Here is a 17,846-nt window from a genome sequence, read left to right as displayed (position 1 = left end):
TAACTTCAAGTTTTGAAAAGGAAAGGAGATTTCGCATCTGAGTAATTTACTCTTAGAATACAATTCAAATTTTTTTTTTAAAAAAAAAAATACGACCAGCTTCAACAAACTACGAACAGCTTCAACAAACTGAATTCAAATTGTAGAATTCAAATCTTCGAGATTCAACAACTTAACATTGGTATATTTTGTTCTTCGTTCGCTTTCAGAAAACAAATTGGCGATCATAAATCTGTTCTTCATCTTTTTTTCTCTCAATCTAGAAATACAAAAAAACAAAAAAAATTAGAATAATACATCAGCAATCATGTCCAAAATAGCAATCATGCTACAATTGAATGGGAATTGGGATAACTATGGCAGATTTAGAGATTTTGAAGTTGATGTCATTGTGGTAGATGAGAATGCAAGTTACAGTATTCTGATTTCTACAATTGCAGAACAACTATCGATTGATACTTCAGAAAAAATTGTAGAAATCAAATACATGGTGAACGACAATTGTCCCCCAATGGAGATTAGGAATGATATGGGGGTTCGTATGTATATGGAGACCAAAAAGGAGAATAAAAACTTAGGTTCATATCCGTTATGTATAAGTGTACGAGATTTCAATATGGAATTGGCAATCACCAACGATAACACAAGTGAGGGTTTGTATAGTTGTAAATTGCATAGATTTATGTTTTTACGGTATTATCTTCAAAATTACTACAGCTACCTACAATTAAACTACAAATCTGTTTAATGATATAATAAAGCAATGTTGTTTTCAAAATTACCTACAAAGTTAATACATTTATAAAACAACATAAACTACAATTATGATTAGAAATTGTTGATTTCAAAATGTTGTCTTCAAATAAAACTACAATTGCAATAATTATAGTAGAAATTAACTATAATGGCGACATCCTAAAAATGGATGACTACAAAATTTTCACTATATCTATAAATTCTCTACAGATATTCTACAAAATTATAAGTACACTGTTTATCTTTATTTTGATGCATGTTCATCTAGATCCATAAAGTTACTTGATATGCCATCATATCCAGCTATAGAGGAATATCAAAGTGAAATAATAACAGAATCTACGCAAACTGCTATTGAAGAAGGACAAGTGTATCAGGACAAACAAATTGTAGCTACTGCAATGAAGCACTTTTCTGTGATGCACAAGTTCCAGTTCAGAGTTAAAAGATCTAGTCGTAGAAGGTATGGAGATATTTGTGGAGAAAAGACCAATAAAAGCAGTGTTATACTCAAGATATGTGTAATGTAAACATTGTAGATAAATTGTAGTTACATTGTAGTTTATGTTAAAACAGTCCGTTTGTTGCATCTACATTTATAATCTGTATTAAATATTGTATTTTTTTTTGTAGCTACTGACTTGTATGTGTTGGTGAAAACTGTAAATGGCACTTCAAGGCAACGTCAATTAATAATTCTGCAATGTTCAAGATAAGGAGTTTCAACTGACAACACACATGCTCTATAATGGACGAAACATTCATACATCGCAAACGTACTGCAGATGTAGTTGGTAGCATGGTAATTCCAAAGTATTGTGATCCTAAGACTGTTTACACATCAAAGGACATACAGACTGACATGTTATCCTAACACGGAGTGAACCTAAGCTACATGCAAGCATGGAGAGCAAAGGAAAAGGCTTTACAGTTTTTGAGAGGGAATCCGACTGACTCCTGCAGCAAATTACCCAAATATTTTTATATTCTTGAGGAGACTTATCCTGGTTCGGTTGTTAAATTAAAAAAGACAGCAGATGAATGCTTCTTATACGCATTTGTTACTCTTTGTACATCAATAAGTGGTTGGCAACATTGTAGGCCAGTAGTAGTGGTTGATGGGACATTCTTAAAGTCAGCCTATAGGGGGATTATGCTGACAGCAAGCACCAAGGATGCAGCAGGTAAAAAGTGTAAAAATTTTGTAGTCATTTTGTAGGAAGTCTATAAAATGTAGATATACTGTAGTAATTTGTAGTTATTTTGTAGCTATTACATGTAATGTAGATAAAATGAATATATTATGAATATGTATTGTAGTTGTTATGTATTTATATTTTTATATAAATTTTCAAAGCTTCCAATTAATATTTTATGAATTAATAATGTAGGAACAATATTGCCCTTGGCATATGCTATGGTTGATTCTGAAAACGACGCATCTTGGAAGTGGTTCTTTGAGCAATTCAAGCAGGCATATGGTGAAAAACCTTCAATGTGTGTTGTTTCAGATAGGAATGAGAGTATACTGAAGGCAACATCAATTGTCTATCTGGGCATCCCACACTACTCTTGCATGTGGCATATTTGGACAAATATAAGGTCAAAATTCAAGAAGGGTCATCTACAATTGCATGAATTGTACTTTGCTACAACACGGTCATACACTCTGGATGAATTTAATGAAAAGATGTCGAAGATTGAAGAGGTAGACCCTAGTGTGAAATCTTACCTATATGATATTGGTTATCATAGATGGTCAAGAGTACATGCAACAGTGAATAGAACGTGGACAATGACATCAAATATTGCAGAGTCGTTGAACGCAGTAACAAAAGATGCAAGAGAGCTGCCGATATTTGACCTTTTAGAGTATATGCGGACACTGCTAGAACGTTGGACCAATGAGAAGTTATTGAAGGCGAAGGGTACTTTCACATTTCTTGGGGCCAAATTAAATAAAGAATTAGATGACAACAGAACATTATCTCAGAAGCTTAGGGTAAGATCTGTTTATTTGGTGCAGAAAAAATGAATTACTTAATATGCAGTGTTTCCAGATTGTATATAAATTATAGTCAAATTGTAGATAATTGTAGATTGTATATAAGGTGTAGAATATTTGTAGATGATTTGTATATAAGTTGTAGATAATAAATTTTTATGATTGAGATAATATTTTTTCTGTTTGTTCTGCAATTGTAGGTGAAGGCTTCAACAGATCATATACATACTGTGTTAGATGGTGTGAAGCGGTACATTGTATGTCTAGAAAATAAGAAATGTAGTTGTGGCCAATTCCAACTTGAAGAACTTCCATGTGTGCATGCTTTGGCAGCATTAAGGCACATAAATGAAACATATGAAAACTATTGCTCTCTGTATTACACAAGGGAGAGCCTTCGGCGTACGTATGAAATGCCAGTAAATCCTCTTCCTGATGAAAGCAAATGGAATGTGCCACAACATATTTTGGATGAGGTAGTAAAACCACCGACGAGAGATAAAAGACAGCCAGGGAGACCTCAAAAGGAAAGATATAAAACCTATGATGAAATAAAGTCAAAGAAGTACAAGGTGTCATGTGAAAATTGTGGAGGTGAAGGGCATAACAAAAGATCTTGCAAGAATGCGCCCAAGAAAAAATGAATATCATGTAGTTAGAATAGTTATTCAAAATAACTGTTAGTGAGTTAAAGTTAGCAAATTTTTTGTTTAATAGTTTAAGTTTTTAAATATCATTATGAAGTAGACTAAAATTTGTTTATGTTTGTTTAATATGCTACATTTTGTTTTAAAGATCAGGCATCTAAATTTGTCTTTGATAGAGTGTAATTAAATTTAAATATTTATTATCTACAATACAACTGATATTAAAAAAATAACTTTAATGTAAAGTGTTTCCAGATTGTAGGTAAAATATAAGTTAACTGTATTTAAATTGTAGTCTTAGTAATAATTTGTAGATGATTTGTAGATAAATTGTGGGTAATATATTTCTATGATTGGAGTAATTATTTATTCTGTTTGTTGTGTAATTAACTTCATTTGACAATTATATACAGATATTACCTAGAACTTGAAGGTATTTCATAAAAATTATGAACATGTATAACTATAAAATTATATACAATTACTACATTGAGTGTTGCCAAAATGTAGATATTGTGGAGATTATTTGTAGCCAAATTGTATTCTAAGATGAAAGATAAAATTACAAAACAAAAAGGTATGCTGCAATAAAAAAAATTGTTCATAAAGTAGTGTATTCTCCTTCAACTACAAATTGGCATCAACTAAACTAGGAAAACAAGACATTATTTCTTCTTTCTCTGGACTCTAGTCTTCTCATTCAATGCAGGAGCACCCTTCCTCCTTGCTAACCTGCCTGTAACCTCACTTTCACTGATTGACCCATCTTCTTGCTTCTTTGTAGCATAGTCCCATATGAGAGCTCCATAGCGTCTACGGTGTTGGTCGATATCCGAAAGGTCTTCTGAAGGGATTGACAAATCTCCAATGCAAACATACTCCGCAAAAGCAGCCACAAATACACCACAATCGCTGCATAAGACAAAAAAATTTAATTATTTAACAAATGATTATAAAAAAAATAATTAAACATCCAGAAAGAGAGAATAGTTTTTTTACAGTGATCCTTCCTTTTGCTGCGGAATCTCTGCAACCATCCACTGTATGTTGAGAGGGTCTGTAACTGGTTTCTCAATGTATGCCTTTGTGGTCTTGAAGTCAATATCTTTACGCTTCCCGTAGAAACCAGTGCAAGACAAATACAGAGGGATAATGATTGAAAACTTATCAACACATGATTCAACAACATTATGATGGTGTGAAGACACCATGGAATCATACACATAAAGTTGCATGTCCACTATGTCGAAAACGATCAACAACCAATGGAAATTCTCTACAATGTTCACGGGCATGATGACATAGTCAACTTCATCCCAGGAAACATTAGCAAGGAGTCTATACCCAAGAATATATTCTGCAACATCATCATCGGGTTTAATAACCGAATACTTTTTTCTGGCGGAGAACTTATGAACTTGTCATAAATTTGTACGATCTTTGACTTGAACAAGCAATCGGTTGTTGTAAACCTAGTGTTATTGGGGTTGGGGGCATATTTACCTCTTTTTCTCATGTAATACATAATAACATCAATGTGCTGCAAAATAAAATGAAATCTATTGTTAGCTACAATGTAACTACAATTATCAACAAAGCAGCTACACCTTAAAATACAAAGTCAGAATTCAAATAATCTAACAAATAAATACACTTTAACTGCTATACACAACAACACATGGAACAACAACTACCACAAAAGGCCTCAATAATATCTACATGCAAACTAAAGTTAATATTATAAGTCTTCAACTGGCTCTACAATTTTACTAAAAATTAACTACAACCATGAAATATAGATATACCAATTATGTCCAAATTAATAAATATACAATTTTTAAATACAATTCATCATCAAATATGATACATAAGGTTCAACCTAAATACAATCACACTATAATTAATAAGAGCAACATTTATAAGAAATGTCTACATTATATCTACAATTTATAATAAAGGGCATGGTCACATATATTTCATATCTACAATATAACTACAAAACAGAAGTGAAAATATATCTTGTGAATTTATTCTTTGATACTTACCGAGTCATTGATGACTCCCCAGGGTGAGCAAGGGAATAAAACCAGTCCTTCTTATCCACCTTTTCAACTCTAAGGTCTAACCAAGGATTGATTTGGTTATCCTTTATGGAAAAGGGAGCCTTCTTCCTGTAACAACAAATAAATGCCCAATCAAAAAAATTCACAGAATGAATTATATTTTTTAACTTTAAAATGCTGAAATGAAAGTGTCAAATTAAGCATTCATACCTCTTAGATACTTTGTCAGTACGGTGGCATAACCACTTGTTGAACTTATCTAACATATCAGAATCTACATTTTCACCTATAAGAGTTGTGAATGGGTGCTTAAGGTAGAAAAATTTAGGTCCAATAGAGATGCTGCCTCCAGAACTATATAGCGGTATGAAAGGTGATCGTGCATGTTCCCCTAGTTGCCTGGTTCTCCCCGGATGAATAGGGGTTGCTTCATCTGGTATGAGCTCGCCATACTTAACCAATTGTGTTAAGTTGTCTGGCAACTCAAAGTCATCCAATGTTACACGCTTCTTATCAATGCATGAACCTTCAGAAACAACTTCATCCACATGATGTACATCTTCACCTTCATTTAGTTGTTTCTCAATGACTTGTTCTGTCTGAGCTGCTACAATCACTCCGTGAATTGGGTACTGTGCATTGATATCTTCAATATCTGTTACAAAAAACAATACTTACTTAACAGGGAATGTAAAATTGTATAAAGAACAATTATTTATTCTGAATGACAGTATGATATTATACCTGCTTGTTCTACCTCAGCTGCTTCTTGAAATTCTCCATATAAGTCAACATGTACTGGAACATGTTCTGGACAAACTACAGCTTCAATTTATAAAAACAAATAGGTAAAAAATACTAGATAATGCTGCCTTGAAAGTTGCAAATACATGTAGGAAGTTGTAGATAAATTGTGAATATAAAACTCAGTTCTATAAAGTTTTATAATAAGTGTATATATTTGTATGTATTTTGTAGATACTTGTGTTGCTTGTGCTTGCATGCACTTGATCACCAAGATTGAACGGAAATTGCTGGTGGTTCACTCCTTGTTTTTGGTCATTGTTTTTGGTTGAACTATTAGCAAACTAAAGATATTATGTTAGTTTGATTATATTTTTTAAAATGTCATAATTTATTTTGGCATATAAATATATATCAACTCTTACCTTTGCCTCATCCACATCATATCTTCTGTTTATCAAATTCAAAACCTTCTTCATAGAATCATCTATAAATACTCGAAGGTCATGGAGTTCCTTAAATACATCCTTCCTAAAATCCTCTAACTTTCCATCAACTTAAAAGTTTAAAATATAGTTAGTTGGTAATTTTATTCAAATAAATTATAATTTAGTTTAATTATGTACGAGGGAGTATTGTTTATACAATTGTCTCCAAATTGATACAATTATACTATAATTTAACAACAATGTTATGCAATGTAGATAAATTGTAGCAAATATGTAAATATATTGTAGTTAATAATTTTACCTGCTTAATTCCCTTTTCTAGCTTTCTGAACTTCATAGCCACAGATTCCTTGGCCTCTTGACAGTTTGTATGTTTGGGTTCCAATGTTGGAGAATCAGCATTTGGAACCTCTGATGATTGTGCACCTTGTTCATCTTCATACTCAATCTTGTTTGGCAGAGTAAGCACTCCAATCTCTTCTCCAGATTCAGTCATGCTTGTGAACTGAATCATGAAAAAAAACAGTTAGTTCTACTAAGACAAAAAATGTAGTCTAAATGTAGATATTATGAAGGTAAATGTAGGAACATACAAAAATGAAAAAAAATACCTTAATCCACTCAGGCTTGATCATCTTCTCTTCAAAGGCAGTTAACCAAATCTGCCCCTTAGTAGCTGACCATCTTAATATGCGAGGTATTGAGTCAGAACACCTCGTAGCAAGCTCCGTGCTGACGGTCGAGCAACACTCATAAAGCCACACTTGTAAGGCTAATGAGCATCCCCGTATGAGATAAGAATGTACACGGGGATTTAGACGATGCCTAACAGATTCCATAACCTGATTGAACAATTTAATACCCCATGGGTATGACTCAAAATTACCAGACTCTACCAAATAGAACCTAAAATGGTCTATAAAAGACACATGATCTTTATCAGAAGGGCAAACAAAAAATTCCAAAAGATAAAGAATGCACAACTTGACTGCATCCTCATCGTTTACCCAAGATCTATTTGTTACTATGTTTTTCAAATACCACTTCTCTACTCTTTTTTTGTTAGGAAAATAGCTATTCATTAACTTGCTAATATAACTAGAAGTATATCCATAATCTGTAAACTTATTCACACAATTTAAACTGGTAATTAAACCAAACTCTCTCAAGGCAAAATTCAATTTTCCCCCTTCAAGTGGACTGAAAAAAATGATTCATTAGACTTAGACAGTTCATACTTCATCAGAAGATGAATAGCTTGATTTTGCATGCAAATGGAGGGGAGAAACAGTAAGTAACCAAAACAAGTGTTTTTAAAAAGCTTTAAAGCATTTGGAGACAATAACTCTTTTATCTGGCTAGGAATGCTAGGATCACACAAAGTGTGGAATCTAAGCACACCATTGTCACACCTCCTTTTTGCGCGCCCGCCCCGAAGGATAAATGCGCGAGGGAGTTTTTCCAATTTAAGTGACAATATTCGAAATGGGATTATTTATTTAATTCAGAGTCGCCACTTGGGAAAGGTTTGTTTTTTGGTGTCCCAAGTCACCGGTTTATCTTGAATCCCAAATCGAGGAAATTTTCGACTTTTCCAAATGAAGTCTGCGAACCAGAAATTCTAAGTAAGGAATTCTGTTGACCCGAGGGAAGGTGTTAGGCACCCTCGAATCCCGTGGTTCTAGCACGGTCGCTTAAATTGTTATAATGGATAAATATCTTATTTAAATACATGTTATGACTTACATGCTTTTATTAAGTTTAAACCGCTCTTATCATTATCACTTATTTTTATAGAATTGCAACGTCGTGAAAATGCATCTCGAACCACGTCACAATCAATGCGCCCGTGATTGTCAACACATTTTGACTTCGTTGAGATTTGGATTTGGGCCACATCAATGTGCACCCGAATTTAAGAATATGATTTAATTAAGCCGCGCCTAAAGAGCCTAACGTGTTATTATTTTTTGAGAGGGTCATGAGATTCACTAAACGGCCTAGCTTGAATTCTAAATAATTATTATGATTATTTATCGAGGGCCCCGCAATTTTGCATTTTTATTTGGCGAGGCTCGTCTCTATTTTAGAAAGGATATCCTAAAGTGGCTACATTTCTAATACATTTGTCTCTAAAAAAAGGGAAAAATACTAAACTTACTTGTTTAAGCAACTAACATACTAAATCTCTACTATATATGACGAATCCGAATTTTTGCTTGATTGCCTAATTGGTTGTTTATGAGGTGAAAATTATCTCATGCCTCGTCTTTAAGGAGTGAATAAGTTCTGTTAATTTGATAGGAGGGATCGCAAGCAATAGATAAGTCATACTAAATTTACATTAAACAAACCTTAAGTTTGAACTTTGTAATCAACTTATTTAGGCTTGATAAATGAAATCAGTTGTTTATTAGGAAAGCTGCTGTTAATTGAACTCAAAAAAAAAAAATAGTTGCATTATTTCGAAACAGTGACTCTATATCGAAACCCATATCGAACCTATATAGGAACAAGTAATCTAACAAGAGGGTTGACACACATGGTCATCCTATCAACGTAACACCACATGAGAATTAGCTTGGGGTACATTTATCTTGAAATTAAATGGAACCAAATATAACAAATTTGACAGTTCAAAAGTCTAGACAAAATATGTACAGGTGCTTGCCACGATTCTATATTATATTGTCATAGCTAAATCGAAACCTAATGGTTATACACATTGAAAATACGTCTGACCTAACAAACAATATTATCTAATATGTCAATCAAGATGTGCATAATTCATACAGAGCAATCGTGGTTGGGACTAACTTAGACAAATACAGACCAAGCTACCATTCAAACTATTTTTGAACACAAGGATTGTAAAGTAAACAGATGTTCGTTTCTTTATTTCAACTTCAAACTTCAAACTTTCAGCCAACAAGGTTTCAGGAGTGTGTACCTGGGAATGCTTACAATCGAAGAAGAAAGGAAGTCAGTAGAATGACAATGGCAACAGAAACAGCAGCAGTAACAGCAGGTAACAAACAGGGCAGTGGAAATAGAAAACCCCAGATAGACCAAACTTCAGGAAATAACCCAATGCAAACTACAACCAGTGAGCTCAGTTTAAACTTGGAAGGAACAGAATAAGCAGAAGAACAAATGAAATCCAGACGACAATGCGAAGAAAACAGTTCCTGATTTTCCTATCCTTTCTCCCTTGTATCTGTCTGTGTGTCTTAATATGTATGTATTCAGGTCTCTCTTCTCAAATCTATCCTCTCTCTTATGTCTGTCTGTGTGTATTCTTCCTCTCAGATCTATCTCCTCTCAAATGTTCAGTCCCAATCCCCTCTCTTTCTGTGTTAACAATTTCCCTGTGTATCTGTATCTCTATCTCCTCCTCCCCCTCTTATGTCTGTCTCCTATATCAGATGGTCTTCTTCCCTTTTATAGGCCCTAACCTCAGCCCTTTAACAGCCTGTTAGACCAAAAGAACACCCCTCCCATGTGCCATCTTCTTTTCAGTTTCCACTCAGCTATTTAAGTATTAACCCCATGACATTCCCTTGGCAGGCTTAACTTTTTAGTAATGTTTATTATTTCTAAAACTTAAAGCAGAATATGGGCAGCAGGATGTAGTCTGACAGCACATGCTGTCAAACTATTTAATTCAAAAGCACTTAGGCAGGGCACAGGCTGTGCACAAAATGCACATGTTGTGCATAAGTGCACATGCCCTCCAATTTCAGAACTGTGACTAAACAGAACATTGATTTTTACATTTCTGATTCAAATTACCAATTATAAGCACTAAACTCAGTTCCTAAGTGATTCAAGCCATGCTTATCAAAATTAAATCGATTTGTTATTGTTCAGGCAGCTGAAACTAATTGACGACACATGTCGACTCGACTATATTAGTTATAACACATACAATCGAAACCAAAATCAGACATTTAACAGTATAGGACACATGATTCGAATTGTACTGACTAAGCAGAATTGTACTCGAGGAATCAGTTAATCAGTTCAAATTTGGAATTCAACTAATTGCACAACAAATACATACATACACATTATCAGAACAAGTAGAAGAAGAAACTCAATCAAACAACAAAGGTTCAGGCAAGGTGGACAGGACACAGTTGGTAAAATTCGAAACACCCATTTCACAACAACAATAACAGTCTTTTAAACAAACATGGACTAACAGAACAAAGAAAAGAGAACAAAACTCACCTTAAATCCCGAAAAATCAAAACCTTAACTCGGACTCGGACAGACCTTTCTTAAGGCTGAACGGACTTTAATGGAAATGTTTCTCAGATGAGAAACACTTCGATTAAGGTCCATTAGACCTTAATCTCTTCGGCTCAAACAAGACAACGGACCATCGACGAGGAACTTTAAAGTTCCGAAAATTAGATCCGGGATTCGTGCTTCCCTGGTCAGATTCGGACCAAACCAAGCATGGTTTGGTCACGAGGGGGGTCTAGGGAGTGTCTGGTGTGAAACTGGGGTTAAACGGTGTAGATCGAGTTTTGACTCGAATCTTCAAGTGAAGATTCGAGAAAGTGGGATGGGATTCGAGCTGAACGGTTGGTGGATCCATGTTCGGGGTGTCAAGGTGGTCCTAGGGTGTTAAGGTGAAGGTCACCGGCGTTCATGCCGCTGGGTTTCTGGTGAAGGGAGATGGGGGCGGCTAGGGTTTGAAGGGGAAGGGTTTGGTGAGGACGAAGGCTGGGGTATTGGATAGGGGGGCAGGGTATGGTAAGGGGCTTATATATGGAATGGGTGGGTTGATCTCAGCCGTCAGATCAATCGAAATTAATGGCTTGGATCTGAAGGCTTAGGGGAAACGGTGTCGTTTCATCTAAAGGGGGTTTGGGTTGGTCCGGGTGGAAATGGGTCGGGTTCATCATGGGTTGTGAAGAAGTGATCTTGGCCGTTGATCAATCTGAGATCAACGGCCCAGATCAGACTGGATTAAAACGGCGTCGTTTGGACACCCTAGGTATCAACTGGACTGGACCGGGTAACACATGGGGTTTTGGGTTTGAGTTTGGGCCTTGAATTAAAATGAAAATAGGCCCAACTGATTTTAAACCCAATTCTGCATCTCTTTTTTTTATTATATATTTTTTATATATTTTTTTTATTTTATTTTTAAAACAAAACCCAAGTAAATTAAATTAAAATTACATAAACACTTAATACAATTATTTGCACACATATATCAAAATATTTAAAGCAGGTAAAATCAAACAAAGCAAAAATCACGGACCAAGATTCCTATTTATGATTTTCTATTTAACAACCAGATTACGGTTCAAATCACGCATGACACATACATTTTTTGTATTTTGTTTTTAATAAAAATAAAATGGGCAAAAATCATAAATAATTAACAAAGTGCCATGTAAAAATCCAAAAATTGTACAGCAGGACCAATTGTTATTATTTTTTTTATTTCTTTTGGAGCGATTGTCGCGCGAAACAAAAATCACGTGCTCACAGCTGCCCCTCTTTGTTCGGAAACACGAAGAGTTTTCGTGCAAAGATAAAGTGAGCGTGTATGAGCGATTTTTGCCTATGGACTACTCCGTGTGAAGCATGTTTTTGAAAGATCTGACCGAATCTTGCTTCAAAGATTTCCTACATATCCTGGGCTAAACAGGAATCAGGTCAATGTAGTTCGGGAAAATTTTGGTAGCTGGGACTACCATGGGATTGCAATGCTTGCTGTTACTGCTGTTGTTGTTGTCACTGCTGCGTCACTGACCGCCTTATTACAACCAAAGGAAAATTGAAACTGAACTAAACACTTATATGCATGTCAACTGCTAGTTACAAGATTCCTATCTATGATTCTTTTGCGACCTGATCTTGGGTCTTAGCTGATTCTGCTTGTAGACTCCGATCTGAATCTTGATGCTTGCAAGTTGGAGGCGCCTATTTATTTCTGCGATACTGAATATGACGGGGTTGGTAGAACTCGGGACCTTGATCAAATCTTGGAGCGATCCGCCTTCCATTTTCTCCGGTGTCTCGGGACATCTTTTTTCTTTTTCTTCTTAGATTCTGAGTTGAGACTCATCTTGTGGGTCGTTTCGATCCGTGTGGCTCGAGGTTAGACCTGCGGGAAAAACAAATGAACGAAATTTTCTGCCCCAGTTTCACTAGGAAAATTTCGTGAATTATTCGCCAGGAAGTTCATAAAATTGATGAAAGAGGATATGCATGCTCAGTTCAGGGTTGGAGCCCTAATATCGACTAGCTGGGGAAAGGTTCAGTTTAGAGTTGAAACTCTAATACTGACCAACTGGGGAAAAGTTCAGTTTAGGGTTTAAAACCCTAATGCTGATTAAAGGAAAAAGTTCAGTTCAGGGTTTAAAACCCTAATGCTGACTAAAGGAAAGAGTTCAGTTTAGGGTTTAAAACCCTAATGCTGACATGCATGGAAAAAGCTCAGTTTAGGGTTTAAAACCCTAATGCTGGCTGAATGGAAAAATTCAGTTTAGGGTTTAAAACCCTAATGCTGATTAAAGGAAAAATTCAGTTTAGGGTTTAAAACCCTAATGCTGATTGCATGGAAAAAGCTCAGTTTAGGGTTTAAAACCCTAATGCTGGCTGAAGGGAAAAAAGTTCAGTTTAGGGTTTAAAACCCTAATGCTGACTAAAGGAAAAATTCAGTTTAGGGTTTAAAACCCTAATGCTGATTGCATGAAAAAGCTCAGTTTAGGGTTTAAAACCCTAATGCTGGCTGAAGGAAAAAAGTTCAGTTTAGGGTTTAAAACCCTAATGCTGACTAAAGAAAAAAGTTCAGTTTAGGGTTTAAAACCCTAATGCTGATTAAAGGAAAAAGTTCAGTTTAGGGTTTAAAACCCTAATGCTGATTGCATGGAAAAGCTCAGTTTAGGGTTTAAAACCCTAATGCTGGCTGAAGGGAAAAAGTTCAGTTTAGGGTTTAAAACCCTAATGCTGACTAAAAGGAAAAAAGTTCAGTTTAGGGTTTAAAACCCTAATGCTGATTAAAGGAAAAAAGTTCAGTTTAGGGTTTAAAACCCTAATGCTGATTGCATGGAAAAGCTCAGTTTAGGGTTTAAAACCCTAATGCTGGCTGAAAGGAAAAAATTCAGTTTAGGGTTTAAAACCCTAATGTTGACTAAAAGGAAAAGCTCAGTTTAGGGTTTAAAACCCTAATGCTGGCTGAATGGAAAAAGTTCAGTTTAGGTTTTAAAACCCTAATGCTGACTAAAGGAAAAATTCAGTTTAGGGTTTAAAACCCTAATGCTGATTAAAGGAAAAATTCAGTTTAGGGTTTAAAACCCTAATGCTGATTGCATGGAAAAAGCTCAGTTTAGGGTTTAAAACCCTAATGCTGGCTGAAGGGAAAAAAGTTCAGTTTAGGGTTTAAAACCCTAATGCTGACTAAAGGAAAAATTCAGTTTAGGGTTTAAAACCCTAATGCTGATTGCATGGAAAAGCTCAGTTTAGGGTTTAAAACCCTAATGCTGGCTGAAGGGAAAAAGTTCAGTTTAGGGTTTAAAACCCTAATGCTGACTAAAGGAAAAATTCAGTTTAGGGTTTAAAACCCTAATGCTGATTAAAGGAAAAATTCAGTTTAGGGTTTAAAACCCTAATGCTGATTGCATGGAAAAGCTCAGTTTAGGGTTTAAAACCCTAATGCTGGCTGAAAGGAAAAAAATTCAGTTTAGGGTTTAAAACCCTAATGCTGACTAAAGGGAAAAGCTCAGTTTAGGGTTTAAAACCCTAATGCTGACTAGCTGGGGGCAAAATTCGAGAACAAACAACTGACCTCTTTTTTTGAATTTTCTTGTTTTAGTAAAAAAACAAAAGAGAGTTTCGCGGAAACTTACCTTTCGAGTGAGTTCCTTATTGCCAAGATATTTCTTGTGCCCATGTACCTTCTCCTTTGGGCGACACCTGCTTCTTGCACGGTTGTCTTGGATTAAACCTGTTTCAACTTTTCAGACAAAGAACATTTGTTAGTTCGGAAATGACGGTCGGTTTGGTGACCTTGATCGTTCCCGGTTGCTTTGTTACGTCTTCATTTCTGTTGCGAAGTCCCGCCATTGATCTGATTCATATGTCGAAACCCTTTAGACCGCTCAAGCTTGCATTTCCAGGTTCTGTGATGATCTGCCTCGTAAGGCCCCTTTTTTTTTTTGTGTCCCGTTTTGCTTGGAGGTTCTCAACGGGGATTTTATTGGGGGTATTCTGTGGGGATTTGTACAAAAGGAAGTCCTATGGGGGAATATTTACAAAGTGTATTCTTTGTGTGGATCTTTGTACAATGGGGCATGCTGGGTAATTGTTTCGCAGTGGGCTTTCTAGGCTTGGTTGGGGTAAGATCTTCGGGGAATTTTTACAAAGGGACTCGCTGGGGATGTGCTGGGGAAATTCCAACGGGGATTTTTTTTTTCATTCATATTGGGGAGACTCTGTGGGAGATTGTACAAAAGGAGAGACTCTGTGGGGATTTGTACAGAGGGAGACTCTGTGGGGATTTGTACAGAGGGAGACTCTGTGGGGATTCGTCCGAAGGCGGACTTGTTGGGGAAGATTTCTCTCTTTCCTCTTTACTTTAAACACCATCAAACATCATGATTTATCAGGCTTGGGCAATCGTACCAATGAAATGAGGCGTTTTCCTTCATGAAACGGGATTCCGTGCAAACAAACCTTCCACCTGCCCTTTCTGGTGTATCCTGAACTTGGGGTTAAAACATAAAAGGGATTTGAAGAGAAACAAAGAAAGGAGAAAACAAATTTCAGGAAGGGAGTGTCCCTATTGGGACGAGAAAGACTTATCTGAGGAAGATAACGCTGGCTTTAAATGACATGACATGCTCTTTGGACTGGATGCCTGACCTTCCATGAACTTGCGTTTCCCTGAACCAGAACGGATCTGTGATTCCAAACCGGTGGAGCTTTGCCGAGACCTTCTTGGGGTGGAGTCATTTTTTTTTCCGGCCAACAGCGCCCTTTGCGGGTTTTCGCCAGCTGACCTCTCTCATTTCTCTTCCTGTCATCGCTTGATAGCACTCTTTGCGAGTTTTTACTAAACAAGCTCTCTCATTTTTTCTTTCTCTACTCCCGTCGCCTCGTGGTGCCCGAAGGTTTTCACCGACGAGACTCTCTCATTTTTTCTTTCTCGATTCAGAGTGTGCCGGTCTCCATTTGCGACGCTTATTGGTTTCCCACTATCTTTGGTAATTGATCTGAAAGCTTGTGCTTGGTAAAGAGAGGCAGATGATACTAACTTCCAAACTGCTCGACGTGCCCCGGTTTCAATTTCAGGGTGAATGGGATTTTATTGTTGGTGTGACTGAACCTCAGGGAGAGGCTGCCTACGTATCCTTTCGGAATCAAGTCAAACGTAGTTCAGGCCTCAATCAATGTTTTTTTTTTTGTAAGCGGCTCAAAGGTTTGTAGAGAGAATTGGGTAGTGTTTGGGGAGTAGTGGGGAATAAAACCTTCGTCATTTCAAATGCGTCAAGACTACTGGAGTATAATTCAGACGTAGTATCTCTTGACTGCATCCGCATTTACTGCTGTGTCGGGGTCATTTCCTTCGATATCACCTAAATACAATGCTCCTCTCGGCAATATCTTCCTTATGATGTATGGGCCTTTCCAATTTGGAGCAAACTTCCCTTTTGCTTCCTCATGATGCGGCAGAATACGCCTCAGTACCAGCTGACCTACTTCGAAATTCCTGGGTCGGACTTTCTTGTTGTAAGCACGGGCCATTCTTCGTTGGTACAACTGTCCGTGACAAACCGCGGCCATTCGCTTTTCATCAATCAAAGTCAATTGCTCTAACCGAGTCTTGACCCACTCGCTGTCTTCGATTTCTGCTTCGACAATGGTTCGAAGCGAAGGAATTTCTACCTCTGCCGGTATTACAGCCTCGGTCCCATAAACCAAAAGATAAGGAGTCGCTCCTACTGATGTGCGTACCGTAGTGCGATACCCCAACAATGCAAAAGGTAACTGCTCATGCCACTGTCGGGAACTTTGGATCGTTTTCCTCAAAATCTTCTTGATGTTTTTGTTTGCCGCTTCCACAGCACCATTGGCTTTTCGGCCGATAAGGAGTAGAATTCCTATGCGTTATCTTGAACTGCTCGCATACATCTCCCATCAAGTGACTGTTCAAGTTTGCTGCATTATCTGTAATGATAGTCGCAGGAATACCGAAACGACAGATAAGATTTGAGTGTACAAAATCCACTACAGCTTTTTTAGTGACCGACTTGAGAGTGACAGCTTCTACCCATTTTGTGAAGTAATCGATGGCAACCAGTATAAACCTGTGTCCATTCGAAGCCTTCGGTTCGATTGGTCCAATGACGTCCATGCCCCAGGCGACAAATGGCCAAGGTGCAGACATGGGATGCAGCTCCGTGGGAGGTGCATGAATCAAATCACCGTGCACCTGACATTGATGACACTTCCGAACGAAGCTAAAGCAATCCTTTTCCATGGTCATCCAGTAATAACCTGCTCGAAGGATTTTCTTTGCTAAGACATACCCGTTCATGTGAGGTCCGCACACACCTGCGTGTACTTCGTGCATGATCTTTCTTGCCTCCTCGATATCGACACATCTTAGAAGATTGAGGTCCGGGGTCCTCTTATACAACAATTCACCGCTTAGAAAGAAACCACTTGCATGTCGCCTAATGGTCCTCTTTTGATCTCCAGTAGCGTGCTCGGGGTATTCTTGTGTCTTTAGGAACCTCTTGATGTCATGGTACCACGGCTGCGTATTTGATCCTGCCTCGATTACATTGCAGTAACCGTGTCTTTCCTTGATTTGGATTTCCAAAGGATCGACGTGGGCGTTGCCCGGGTAGGGTAGCATTGAAGCCAAAGTAGCAAGCGCATCTGCCAGTTCATTGTGACACCTCGGGATATACCTGAACTCTATTGAGGTAAAGCGCTTGCTGAGGTCCTCCACATGCTGTCGGTAAGGGATAAGTTTGACATCCCGAGTTTCCCATTCGCCTTGAGCTTGCCGGATAATCAGGTCAGAATCTCCCATAATCAGTAAGTCTTCGACATCCTGATCGATTGCCATATGCATGCCCATGATGCAGGCTTCATACTCAGCTGTATTATTTGTGCAAAAGAAACGAAGTCTAGCTGTGGCGGGATA

The 17,846-nt window shown here is 37.1% G+C and overlaps 1 protein-coding gene across 1 annotated transcript in view; it reads right to left on the bottom strand.

The window, feature by feature from the left end:
- Positions 1–4,073: 4,073 nt before the first annotated feature.
- The window catches only part of LOC138880008 (uncharacterized), a 44,871-nt gene continuing 31,098 nt past the window's right edge, over positions 4,074–17,846 (bottom strand). The window contains exons 3-13 of the mRNA XM_070159657.1: positions 9,629–9,761; positions 7,276–7,864; positions 6,966–7,169; positions 6,641–6,760; positions 6,454–6,559; positions 6,216–6,296; positions 5,682–6,126; positions 5,454–5,579; positions 4,912–5,015; positions 4,408–4,765; positions 4,074–4,320 (exon numbers count right to left, since the gene is read on the bottom strand). Of these exons, the coding sequence (XP_070015758.1) occupies positions 4,074–4,320; positions 4,408–4,765; positions 4,912–5,015; positions 5,454–5,579; positions 5,682–6,126; positions 6,216–6,296; positions 6,454–6,559; positions 6,641–6,760; positions 6,966–7,169; positions 7,276–7,864; positions 9,629–9,761 (2,513 nt within the window). The remainder of the gene's footprint in view (positions 4,321–4,407; positions 4,766–4,911; positions 5,016–5,453; positions 5,580–5,681; positions 6,127–6,215; positions 6,297–6,453; positions 6,560–6,640; positions 6,761–6,965; positions 7,170–7,275; positions 7,865–9,628; positions 9,762–17,846) is intronic.

Source organism: Nicotiana sylvestris, chromosome 10 (genome assembly GCF_000393655.2).
Source record: "Nicotiana sylvestris chromosome 10, ASM39365v2, whole genome shotgun sequence".
Classification (NCBI taxonomy): Eukaryota; Viridiplantae; Streptophyta; class Magnoliopsida; order Solanales; family Solanaceae; genus Nicotiana; species Nicotiana sylvestris.
This window is presented reverse-complemented; position numbering and strand designations above follow the sequence as displayed.